At 39.6% G+C, this 13,160-nt stretch overlaps 2 protein-coding genes across 3 annotated transcripts; both read left to right on the forward strand.

The window, feature by feature from the left end:
• The first annotated feature begins 519 nt into the window (after positions 1-519).
• Positions 520-7,638, forward strand: gspt1 (G1 to S phase transition 1). The gene is made up of 14 exons (XM_077501909.1): positions 520-942; positions 1,196-1,240; positions 2,393-2,659; positions 2,742-2,775; positions 2,867-2,944; positions 3,421-3,601; positions 3,694-3,848; positions 3,955-4,095; positions 4,197-4,290; positions 5,598-5,678; positions 6,280-6,453; positions 6,570-6,659; positions 6,744-6,912; positions 6,984-7,638. Exons 1-14 carry the CDS (start codon positions 747-749, stop codon positions 7,034-7,036), a joined length of 1,758 nt encoding a protein of 585 aa, XP_077358035.1. The 5' UTR covers positions 520-746; the 3' UTR covers positions 7,037-7,638.
• A 213-nt stretch (positions 7,639-7,851) lies between these two features.
• On the forward strand, positions 7,852-11,480 carry rsl1d1 (ribosomal L1 domain containing 1). Of its 2 annotated transcripts, none has more exons than XM_077502721.1 (9): positions 7,852-7,967; positions 8,202-8,344; positions 8,474-8,612; positions 8,690-8,838; positions 9,576-9,677; positions 9,850-9,943; positions 10,756-10,869; positions 10,944-11,099; positions 11,206-11,480. In XM_077502721.1, exons 1-9 carry the CDS (start codon positions 7,893-7,895, stop codon positions 11,332-11,334), a joined length of 1,101 nt encoding a protein of 366 aa, XP_077358847.1. In that variant the 5' UTR covers positions 7,852-7,892; the 3' UTR covers positions 11,335-11,480. The 2 variants fall into 2 exon arrangements, with proteins under 2 accessions (XP_077358847.1, XP_077358848.1); XM_077502722.1 differs by having other exon boundaries at positions 10,947-11,099.
• The last annotated feature ends 1,680 nt before the right edge of the window (positions 11,481-13,160 follow it).

Here is a 13,160-nt window from a genome sequence, read left to right on the forward strand (position 1 = left end):
CGTTATCGACTCGACCTACGTACACATTCAAGTTAATAGGGATGTCACAATAATATTTAAAAGGAACACATCTGTCAAAAAAAAGGTTGATTTCCATTTGTGCAGTTGTAGCACCCTCTAGTGGCTAGTTTATTAATTTTCATTAGGGATGTTTTGTCCTTCGATGTTTAAAATCGATGCTAATTGTCAGATGAAGGGGAATCTAATTTGCTTGTGAAGTGATCAATGTGTGCTTGCATCAGCAAGTAAGTGCCTCAATATTGTTATTAGAGATGGTAGGTGGTTTATGTGCATTGCTGTTATGTACAAAAGCACAATATTGTCTTTTTGTTTTTTTTACTATGAGCTCTTTTTTTTTTTTTTTTACAATATTGTGATCTTTTTTAAATATCGCCAACCCCCCCCACAATATCGTGATAATGATCGTATCGTGACCTTCATATCGTGATAATATCGTATCTTGATGTTTGGATATCGTTACATTCCCTACAAGTGAACGTCGTAAAATGAGGATCACTGCTATCGGAGCGACCCCTAGCGGTGGCCAGAGGACATACATCGACTCAACGCTACTCGTCAGCTGCGCGCTCCATATGCTTGTCAAAGCAGCATAGCAATGGGAAGTTCACCAACGGCGCTGGCAAGTGTTTAAACCTACTGTTAACTCGTCGACTTTTTAGCAGAACAACACACATCTATCGGCTGTATCGGCACGGGAGAGCCCCTCAACTCTCGTCGAAGCAGCAATGGACCCGGGAGACACCGCTCCGGATTCGTGGGAGCTGGAAGAAGACGCCGAGGCCCCGGCCACCTCGGCGGCTCTCCCATGCGCCTTCGCCGCGCTCAACGTCAACGCCAAGCCCTTTGTCCCCAACCTCAACGCCCCGGTGTTCGTGCCGAGCTTTCTTCAAAGCGGCGCCGGCGGAATGCCTCCTTCCGACGGTAAGTTAGGACGAAAGCTGGAGAACAGTTTGGAAGTTAGCCTAACTTGCTAACTCTCTTGCTAACGCAGCTAAAGTTAGCCTGTTTCAAGTCGCTCACTTGCCAACACGTCGACTCTTGTGTCGTCACCAGTTCCAGCTCATTCATGACTAAGTTGAATATCTTTTAATAAAACGTGGCCACCGTTATGTGATACAGATATGTAATAAAACATATACTTAATTAAATTGCTTTTATTTTTCCTCCCTTTTAGGTACCCCTGATCCAGTTGGCAGCATGGAAGTGGCACAGACAGTCGGTATGCAGCCACAATGAATGAACTCTAAACACTGAATGATTGTCGTCCGGTTACAAAAGCGCGCTGTTGTTAACACTTGGAGGTGTGTGTGGTCACTGGTCAAGTACCAGGATACGCTGCTAAGTCGCAGCAATGTTTGAAACGGCAAACTATAATCAGGAATGTCAGGAGGCTCTGTTCAAGTTTCACATAGTGAGCCTTATTTGGATTGCTGGCATTGGTGAACCACAAGCACTGCCTTGTGTGACTGTTATGATGCAACCTCACTGTTCCACGTCGGAAATAGACTTCCCGTTGGATGGTTTAACACGCCCAAGACTTTTTTGATTTGAATTTTGAGAAATATAGTCAATTTGTGCCCAGCAAATTTGTCAGTGCTTATGCCAGGGGTAGGACTTCAATTATCTAAAACATTAGTTCCCAGCCATTATTGAACCAAGGTACATGCTTGCATACAATATTGGGGATAGACCGATTATTATATTATATATATATATATATATTCAGCATTTGGCGAATATCTGCGTCGGTCATTTTGAAGAATCATATGGCCGATAATAGAGCCATTAAAAAAAAAAAAAAGTGTTGACTTCAGGGAACTAATTAAAATTATTTTATTTATTTATTTGTTTTATAAGCATTTATTTTTTATGTAAATTTTCAGAGACGCTGCTGGCCTTGGGAACTCTCTGCACCTTCTGTTTTTGTTTGAAATTAAAACTAAGATAAGTAAAAATGTAATACTTGAGGCATTTTGGAATACTTTATTTTTTGTAGAAAACAATTTGTTGTTATTTCACTTTTAAAAACATGCTACTAGATGTCTATTGACTAAGATAAAAAAAAACAAAAAAACAATATTTTACTAACCCTAAAAGTTGCTCACTAAACATATGCTTTAATATTAAAAAATAAATAAATAAGAGCTGGACTTTGTAGTTTTCCAAATTTGATGCCAACATTTTCCCTTTTAGTGAAAATGAATATCGGCTCCAAATATCGGTTATCGGCACACTTGACTACTGATAATCGGTATCTGTATCGGCCCTGAAAAAAAAAACATAACTGTCTATCACGATACAATATGTGTCAAAACAGTTCCATTTCAAACCAAAACTAGCAACTAAGAATTTTGGTAAACTTGACTTCCAGCTCCGATGGAGAACGGCGGCTCAGAGGCCGACATGGCAGCTGACGAAGAGACATGGGAGCAGAACGATGAGCCGGGCGGAGGCGGCGGCGGCGGACAGGTGGGCCCGGGGGCGGCGGGGGACTGTCAGCCTTACGTTGACAGCCAGGAGGATGAGGAGATGATCATGGAGGAGGAAGAGGAGGAGATGCCCGTGCCTAAAGTGGCGCCTTCAACGCCGGATGCCCCCAAGAAAGAACACGTGAATGTTGTCTTCATCGGTCATGTGGGTGCGTAACGTTGGCTGCGCATCATCCTTGGTTGTAAGATGACAGTTTAATATTATAACGATCATTTTTATATGACTTGCAGATGCTGGAAAATCAACTATTGGTGGACAGATCATGTGAGTAAACATGTCGTTCGTCTTCTACATTTGATTACTGTATAGAAACAAATGAAGTGTAATTTTTTTTTTTTGTGTATGTTTCTCTTAGGTATTTAACTGGAATGGTGGAAAAACGAACGTTGGAAAAATATGAAAGGGAAGCAAAAGAAAAAAACAGAGAGACATGGTGAGCACTTTCGAAGTGTCCAATTCCAATTTCATGCCTATTTTTATATTTTATTTTCAATTTTTTTTGATGGGTCTATTATTTCCATGTACATTTTGAGTGACACACTGATTGGTGATGTCAGACAACATCCATCCATTTTCTGAACCGCTTGCTCCTTACAAGGGTCGTGGGGGTGCTGGAGCCTATTTTTACCAACATAAATAAATAAATATTAATATATGTTATTATAAATTCAGTTTGTTCCAAAAGGAACTTACATAATTTTAGTGTTTCTATTTTTTTTAAGTTTTAATATTTTTTAATGCTTCAAAGAATTTTATTTGTCTTAATATTTTTTTATTTATTTTTATTACGCTTGAGCATTTTCTTTTGTACCAAAAAACAAAAAAACAAAAACGTTTGAATAATCGTGATGATTATTTTTAACCGATTTTTCCCATAACCGAGCAGCCCTACCTTTTTAATGACTGTAGGTACCTGTCGTGGGCGCTGGACACAAACCAGGAGGAGCGAGACAAAGGGAAGACGGTGGAGGTGGGCAGGGCCTATTTTGAGACCGAGAAAAAACACTTCACAATCCTGGATGCTCCCGGACACAAGAGCTTTGTCCCAAACATGATCGGCGGAGCGTCACAAGCCGATCTGGCGGTCCTGGTGAGATGGACTGTTTGCCATACCGATTTTCATGTCACGAAAAATGTACTTCCTGGAACACGGTGTCGTAAACGCTTCTCGATCTGCGTCAGGTGATCTCGGCGCGAAAGGGCGAGTTTGAGACGGGCTTTGAAAAAGGCGGACAGACTCGGGAACACGCCATGCTGGCTAAAACGGCGGGTGTCAAGCATCTCATTGTCTTGGTCAACAAGATGGATGACCCCACTGTCAACTGGAGCCTGGACAGGTGACCGTGTGACTCCTTGCTACAGAGGAAATGGACGCATGGCAGGAACTTTTACAATGAAGCACTTCTACTGGCCCGTCAGACGTTTGCTATGTACTCGTCGCAGGTACGAAGAGTGTAAGGAGAAGCTGGTGCCGTTTCTAAAGAAGGTTGGCTTCAACCCCAAAAAGGACATCTACTTTATGCCTTGCTCGGGACTCACAGGTGCCAACCTCAAGGAACCCGTCGCTGAATGTCCCTGGTACACGTAAGTGGAACTGCAGTTATTCAGACTTTTGCACATAAAAATGAGGACCGTGTCTTAAAGATCCTTTTTCATGTTTTTTTTGTTTTTTTTCCCTCCATCAGAGGTTTGCCATTTATTCCCCACTTGGATAGTTTGCCAAACTTCACCAGATCCTTCCAGGGCCCAGTCAGACTACCTATCGTGGATAAGTACAAGGTGAGCAGGTCTCATTTGTTTCCAGTAAATGGGAGGACAAAATGACTCAATTTCTTCCTTCAAACGCACACAAAGGATTGGAATCTGCGCACGTGTCGTCATCGTTCCCCTTTTTGTCGATATTCCTCATTCCTGTGATTGCACAATAACCCGCCTTTGGTGATTATAGTATGACTCTGCTCCAAATTTGAAACTTAACATGCATTCCCGGCATACTGCTGGAGTACCTTGTGCTAATTTTTTTTTTTATTTGCCTCGCCCAGGGCTCTGCAACTTGCGACTCTGGAGCCACAGCTGGCAATGTAGCCCCTCGCGTGTGGCTGGCTCTCTAAAAAAAATGGAGTTATATATATATATTATAAATAAAAAAAAATGTACATTTTTTTATTTACAATGTTATTTTTTAAGATAAAATATTTAAATGAATTAATGATTTCGATTAAAAAAAAAATAAGAATATTCAAAAAATGTCAGTCAACATTTTAAAGTTGTCAGAAAAAGAGACGGACAGTAGATTTATAAAAAAAAAAAAAAAAAAAAAAAAAAGTTTCAAAAAAATTACATAAAATTGTTCAAAAAGTGGCCATAAAATGTCCAAAAATGAAGAGGAAAAGTAGTTTGAACTCACGACCTCCCAGTCTCAGGGCGATACTCTACCATAAAATTACCATAAGAATGTCAATGAAATTGCCAAAAATTGTCAGAAAATCAAATGTTAATGGCAGAAAAGAAAAACATTCAAAAATAACTATAAAATGTCCAAAAACAAAAGAAGAAATCCCGGATATGACCATAAAATGTCCACAAAATTGCCAAAAAGTCAAATTATTTTTTTTTAAAAGTAACAAACGGTCAAAAAACAAAATCCGAAATTCTGAAAATTACCATAAAATGGCCACAACATTGCCAACCAAGTTGGAAAATTGATTAAGGAAAAGGCAAGAAAGACAATGTTCAAAACGTAAACATAAAATGTCCAAAAACAAAAGAAGAAATTGCGAAAATTACCATGAGATGTCCACAAAAAATAAAAATAAAAAATAGCAAGAAAGGCAGAAAAAAATGTCAAAAAGTAGCCATAAAATGTCAGAAATTTAACAGAACGGCAGAAGAGTCTAAAAAGTTATGAAAAATTGACAAAAATAAAAAATCCAAAAGCGCTCTTGGGTCGTCAGTACATTATACAACACTTTGTGACATTTATTCAACATTGTTCGGCTTACGAAATCCAAAGGACATTATGTTGTGTTTTGAGCATAATGGAGTGTGTGCTTTTTAAAACGACCGAACGTATGTTTGCCTTTTAGGACATGGGGACAGTCATTCTCGGCAAGCTGGAGTCCGGAACCATCAGCAAAGCCCAGCAGTTGGTCATGATGCCAAACAGGGTGAGACACGTTCTCATTTTTGAAGCGTTGTCAGGCAAAAACGTGCCCAAAAGGAATTATTTTACAGTGGTAACACTACTTAGGAAATTAATTGGCTCTGGAAGAAAGTTCTTAAGTAGAAAAGTTTGTAAGTGGAGACGCATTTGCCATGTAAATGCCCTAATCCGTTCCAAGCCTCACAAAATTCAGACAGAAATATTTTGAATAAATAAATTGTTTGAATTTTTGCACAAATTCGATCTAAACACCTCATGGCCCGAGGGGCGAAAAACGAGGACACTACATAGACACATTCTATTCTGTATCTATGGCCACATACGGTACAGGTCCCTCTTAGCCAATGGGATGCCAGGAAGATGCCAGTCATAGCCAATGGCAGAGCAGCTGTAAGCATGTTGCGTTCAGGAAACTGGGAGCTGCGAGTCGCAGCACGTACTGTAGTTTTTACCTTTTGTATCCTGAAACTTGTTTCGTAACAAGAGGCAATATTTTCCTGTTGAGGAGTTTCGTAACTTGAAAATTTCATATGAAGGGACGTTCGCAAGTCGAGGTACACCTGTATCATCCGTGAAATTCAGTCGGATGCAAAATGTATTTTCAGCACATAGTGGAAGTCCTGAGCCTCCTGAGCGATGAGGTGGAGACTGATGACGCCGGTCCCGGGGAGAACCTGAAGATGAGGCTCAAGGGCATCGAGGAAGAAGAGATCCTGCCTGGTTTCATCTTGTGCAGCCCCGACAACCTTTGCCACACCGGACGCACCTTTGACGCTCAGGTGAGGTGACACATTTGATTACAGTTAGTTAATTGGCAAACTTTCCTATTTTTTCTATTTTTTTTTTTTTTTTTTTTTTTTGTTATTTGTTAACTCACACCTTTTATTTATTTCAGATCGTCATCATTGAGCACAAATCGATCATTTGTCCTGGTTACAATGCAGTCCTCCACCTTCATACCTGCATCGAAGAAGTGCAAATCTCAGTAAGTAACTGAAGCAAATTATTATTATTTTTTTGTCTGTGCAACCCTTAAATTTACTCGGTTTGATTTCCATCCTGATTGCAGGCCTTAATTTGCATGGTGGACAAGAAGACGGGAGAGAAAAGTAAAATGCGGCCGCGCTTCGTTAAGCAGGACCAGGTTTGTATCGCCAGGTTCCGGGCAGCGGGCGTCATCTGCATGGAGACTTTCAAGGACTTTCCTCAAATGGGGCGGTTCACGCTTCGGGATGAAGGTAAGGACACTCCGCTCAGTTAAAAAAAAATCAAAACAAAAAATGACAACCGCTGTTTGTCGACCAACCAGGCAAAACCATCGCCATCGGAAAAGTGCTGAAGCTGGTGCCGGAAAAGGACTAAATGCGACAGTTGGGGCCCAAGTTGTGTAATTGTTCTGCTTGCCACCAGAGGAGGAACACTGCTGGGGCCAACCACAACAGCTACGCTTCTCTTTCCACTAAAACTATGCTAAAGAGAAGAACTTCCAACAAAAGGAGCAAAGAGGGGGAATTAATTGCGTCAAATGAAAAATAACAGGACTGGATCAGTTTTTATGACGAACGATCTAAAGTTGAGAGACGGTGTCCAGCGTTCTCATATTGAGAGCTCTATGCCACTAATGTAGCTTACAGTACATGGCTGAATATGCTGTCGGCTAGCCACACCGTTTGTTTTTACTGTGGAGATGGATGCAGTGTTAGGAGAACAAAAATGAGAACTACAGAATGATTTTGTTCCCTACAAAAAAACAACAAACATGCAATTCGAATTTGATGAGTGCATTTTCAATTTTAAGAATGAGAGGATGAGTCCTTTGGACATTTTATTTGTTAGGTGTTGCCGTGCCAACAGTTTGTTTAGTCTCTCACGCTACTTCAATAAACCAAGGACGAACAAACATGCAACTGTTGCATAACAAAGCCACATGAAAAAATAAATTAGTCATGACGCTTGAGTAAAAATGTGTTTTTTGTCTTTTTTTTTTTTTTTTTTTTTTTTACTATATGCAAAGTATTAACCTGACATTTTTATCAGTTCCCGTATTTCGGGCCCTCATTTTATCATTAAAAAGTATTTACTGTTATTAAGTCATTAGTAATAACTCGCGTTAACGTACAAATTCGTACGCATCCTCATGAATGGGATTCGAATGAACTCTGACGTACAAATAAAGTTTTCCATGTGTCGCTGACGTATCACTACGTTGTAACTACGCATGCGCGCGTGGCTGCCTGCAACACGTGAAGGCAACATGGCCGACAAACCGCGAGTTGAGCTGGATCGGTCACAGGTAAGAATTATTATTATTTTTTAAAACAATTGAATCAGTATTGTCCAATATTAGGTCATTAGGGCTGATGCTCGATTGATAATATGTGTATACATTGACTATAATGTCGGACTTCGCGTATTTGTTAGCCGCGAAGCTAACCCATGCATGGTGAAGTCTGGACTTTTTAAATTGCGGGCCTCGAATAAAAGTCTTTATTAACAGTTTATTAAACCAAGTGATTATTTTCCATAGGTGAAAAAGTCAGTTCTAGCCCTGCAGGCATTCATTAAAAGCAAGTCGGCCTCCGGGAAAAAGCTGTTTAAGGACGAGTCTCAAATGATAAGTCTACTCTTCACCCTATGGAAGATCCCAAAGGAGGCGCAGACCATTCGGATGTAAGTGGATCTTGTAACATTTATCTGTTTATATATTACGTAGGTAATTAGAACTGCATTGCATCGTAATAGAAGGTCTTTTCAATTATCTTTTTTATTTATTTTTATTTTTTTATGTCTGTTCACCAGCCCACTACCTCATGGTCAACGCACAGACTCAGAAGACGTCTGCCTGTTCACCAGAGACGAGCCCCAAATGACCGGGGAGCAAACCCAGAGGTTTTATAAGAAATTGTTGCAAGAACGGGGGGTTACAAATATCACTGAGGTAGTCATTACTTCTCAAAGTCCGTATGGATAAGACTAAAAAGACATTAATTTTGGACATCACTGCATCTTTGTTAGATCATCCCCTTCAACGTCTTGAAGACGGAGTACAAACCATATGAGGCTAAACAACGCCTACTGGGGAATTTCAACATGTTCCTCTCTGATGACCGCATTCGCCGACGTCTGCCGTCCCATCTCGGGAAACACTTCTACCAGAGGAAAAAGTATGATTTTTAGCCATTTAAAAAAAAAAATATACTGTCTACACGCCCTACTTAAATAAAAAATTCAATTTCCTATCATACTGTATGCTCTAGTGATGGGATTTTCGGCTCTTTTCGGTGAGCCGGTTCATTTGGATCGGCTCAGTGAAAAGAGCCGTCTCTTTTTGGCTCTCAAACGGCTCTTTTAACTTTAGCTTTTCTTTTAAATATTTACAACAAATTTACCATACATTTTGATAAATGACTTGGTGAACTAAATATCGCACTCTACTGACTGCAAATTGCAACAATTATCAAGCAAAGAAAATTATTTCTTTTTTCTCATTTTATTGAACAAATTAATAGGCTCCATACAATAAACAAGGAACAAAATTAAAGCTTCAACCAAAATAACGATCAAAAATAGTGAGTAGTAATTTAACTGCAACAGCAGCAGCGAACAAAACAAACATGAGCTACTCACCCGGTCCAGGATAAATTTATTTTAAATTAGCATAAAAAAAAAAAACTAAATATATCAACTTGGACGGGCTGATCCGGCTCCTTCTCTCATCTGACTTTAACCAATTAAAATGTCTCCAAATGTTACTGCATTTTCGGCTCATATTGTACAAACCGCGTTTGTGTGTCGTCCTTTCCTCTCCTGTTTTCTCCTCCTCCTGCCTCTCTCTCTGTTTACAGTACGCCAACACTTACAATAAAAGATGAAGGATCCTAACAACTTTTTCTTGTTTCAGGGAGCCGCTTGCGGTGAACCTGCAGAGCAAACATCTGGCTGAAGACATCCAGAAAGTGGTCCAAGGCACCAGTGTGAGGGTGAACAACAAGGGCTCCTGTTGGTTAGTTTAAACCAATTTTTTTTTTTTCAACAGTTCATTTTTTTCACCAGTTTAACTCGCCCATTAACCGAATGAGGACAACAAGCATGAAGGAAAATGGCGGAGAATGTTTTGTGTACTTCCACTAGATGTCGCCAATTATGTCTTTTTTTTTTTTTTCTTTCTTTTTCAGTATGGCGCGTGTTGGCCACACCGGCATGACTGCTGATGAGTTGACGGACAACATCGAGGCGGCTGTCCAAACTGTGATGGAAAAAATATGGATGGTGATTATAGCCTAACGTTACCAAGTGGACAAAATACCAAATAAAAATGTGGTTATATCTTTTAGTTCATTGATGCAGTCATTTTATAGGGAGTAATTCATAAAGCTGTTTGAAGTTATAAATAATATACAAAATCATTGAGTTATGGCAGTGCTTCTCAAATAGTGGGGCGGGGCCGCGTTTGACCTCGGGGGACATGCTTTTTTTATTTTTATTTATTTATTTTATTTTTTTACTATCCTAGAATAAAGTGCAATTGCACCTCCACTACATTAGGGGGCAGTAGCGCTCTCGCAGAGAGCATTCACTCGTTGGTGTAGGGGTTTTGTTTGCACTGAGCATGCGCGCTTTGCACAACGCAAAAAAAAAAGAAAAGAAAATCAGCACAAATTATTTTATATTTTTGTCTTGTGGGTTAGTTTTTTTTTTTTTTTTATATATATATTCTGCTCCTGAGTTAATGTTGGTGATCAGTTTGAATGCATTATTACTTATTGATTTTATGTAAATTTTATATTTCCGTATCATATGGTTTGACATGGTCAGTCAAAAAAATGTTTATAGTTTAATGAAGGATTTAATTTTATTTTTGAATTTCAGATGTTTTCTTCTTACGAGGGAGGGGATGACAGAAAATAATTGAGAAGCACTGAGTTAAAGATTTGTTGTAATTTTTATACCACCGGGTGGCATTAGTGTTTCATGTTGGACATTTGTGACAGAAACAGTACACGAGTGTGGAGGCCGAGATATGACATCATTTTATTGTTCACATCTTTCCACCAACACTCCTTTATGCCGCTTTTGTGTAGAAAGGAGCAGTGATGAAGATCATCCACTTAAAGAGTGAAAAATCTGTGGCTCTTCCCATCTACAATTCACCCCTGAAACACCTCATCAAGCCCGAAGTCACAGAGGCAAATAATGTGAGAGCAGATTTGAGTTCAAATGCTTCCAAATGCAGCGTAAAACCCAACCTTGTTTATGTTGTTTTTTTCAGCAGTCTGCTGCCAAAGAAACCCCCAAGGACACAAAACAAGCCCCTGCAGAGAATACGAAATGGAAGGCAAAGAAAAGGAAGGTTGAGCAAAGTGATGATGAAGAAATTCCCCAGCTGGTCCCCATTAAGAAAAAGGGCAAAAAGCCTAAATTGCAGGTCAGTGTTGCACGCGACCAAAATAATTCAGCTTCTTGTCAAATGACATTAATGACTTTGATTTTATTTAAAAAAAAATTTTCCCTCTCTGTCTGTTTTGCCACAGCGGAAGAAAACCAAGCCTGCCGATATGAAACATGCAAGCATGGTGCTCAAAATGAGCAAGAAAAATGGCAGGACGACCAAACTGAAAAAGAAACAAAACAAAACGGCCAAAGGTGCAAAAACGAAATGATTTTCTTGTGGCATACCCTACAGTATTTTGTAAGATTGGCAACATATCACATCTCAACTTTGTTCGACCAAACTATGTCTAATTATCAGCCCAATTAGTTTCTAAATCCTTTCTTAGAATAAACTGACTTTGTTGATCTTACAGAATGAGTATTTGCGTACATTGTGTGCTGAGCACGATAAGTCAGGAAAATTGTTGAATGTTAACAATCCCTCCATACTTTTTTTTAAACCTTACCCATAGAATTTCCACGACCATGTGCAGTATTCACAAAGTATTGTGTCATTTCTTTATCGTATATAGCTAAAATTTAGAAATGTATTTTGATTTTAGTTTTTCCACAAGAACATGGGTGGGAATGCATTCCCACAACTAGATTAAGTGTAATTTCTGGAGAAATTGCGTGGGAATGCTGAATGTTAGGATTTTTCTTTTTTTTCTATTTTATTTTATTTTTTACACAATAACATAAGTGCAATTTCTGCAGAAATTGCGTGGGAATGCTGAATGTTAAGATTTGAATGCATGTGGAATGCTTATGAAGTCAATTGAGCGATAAATTATGAAATTAAGATCTGGTTACTGGGCAACGCACTTTACCAACTGTGCCACCGAGCAGTATCAGACACCTGGTTAGTTATATGTGTGAAAGTGGGCGTGGAAAGTGATACTTAGAAAAAGTTCAATGTCCCGTTGAAAATGAATAGGGAAAAGTTGATCTTTCAATTTTTGCAGCTAGTTGAAATTTGAACGGTGTAAATAGGAAGTATTATGTGGGAGTTGTTACGTGGCAAAAAAAAAAATGCGGAGAATAAAAATCACAATAACGTGGGAATGCTTTAGCATTCCCACAATAATGCAATTAAACACTTAAAACGATTCGTTCCCCCCCAATATTTTAAATGTTTTTAAAAACAAAGCTCACAAAAAAAAGTTAGGAATCTTTTCGGTGAAATCTCAGGATGAACCTAAAAAGGCACTATAACCTTCTTAAAATGAGCTCTAAACTTTTGAATGCCCAACAAATACCGGTACATTTTCCCCAAACAAATTAAATGACAAAACCTGCAGATGTGCACAAATGTGGACTGCATACATTTGCCTACCCTTAATTGTCATGATAATACAAAATGCTTTAACACCTTTTTACGTTCTTTCCCAAGGCCTCGTTTGCTTTCAAGTCAATTATGTCATCTGATACCTGCACATGTAGCAGCTGTTGTGTATTGTCAGTGGGCTTCTACTTCTGCTGTACTCCTTGTGTACAGTTCTACTACTACTCCTAAATTACAATGTTCAATAATGTATTATTTACAATAGGTCAAATAACCAGCTCTTCAGTTAAATACACTGAAAACAATACCGACTCAATATCTAAGACAATTTGCCCACCTGCGCTGCGGAGTATGTTTTGGTGAAACGTGAGGATGATGAAGCGAGTGCGACCAATGGCGAGTGACGGCACTGTCGCCGGGTGGGTGTGGCTTGTCCATTCATCCGCGATGAGTTGTTCTGTGCGGGTGTGGTGCGCGGCCATCTGGAATTACAATATGTCAACGGCTTTCTGGTCAGGAGGACAAGCACATGACAGATGAGAGTTCTGACAGCGACCGGTGAAGTCATGGTGGTTTTTTAAGCGTGTCATTTTTTTGTGTGTGGACAAGATGGAGGGATATGACGAGACAACATTTTTTGACGAGTCCGGTCGTTTGTGTCCTAACTCCCATTCGGACACGGCGGCCTCCTCGGAGTGGGCCTACCTCCATAAATCCATCATCTCCATCGTGATGGGGTCGCTGATGTCGGGCGTGGGCGTGGTTCTCTTC

This window comes from Festucalex cinctus, chromosome 17 (assembly GCF_051991245.1).
Source record: "Festucalex cinctus isolate MCC-2025b chromosome 17, RoL_Fcin_1.0, whole genome shotgun sequence".
In the NCBI taxonomy this organism is placed as follows: Eukaryota; Metazoa; Chordata; class Actinopteri; order Syngnathiformes; family Syngnathidae; genus Festucalex; species Festucalex cinctus.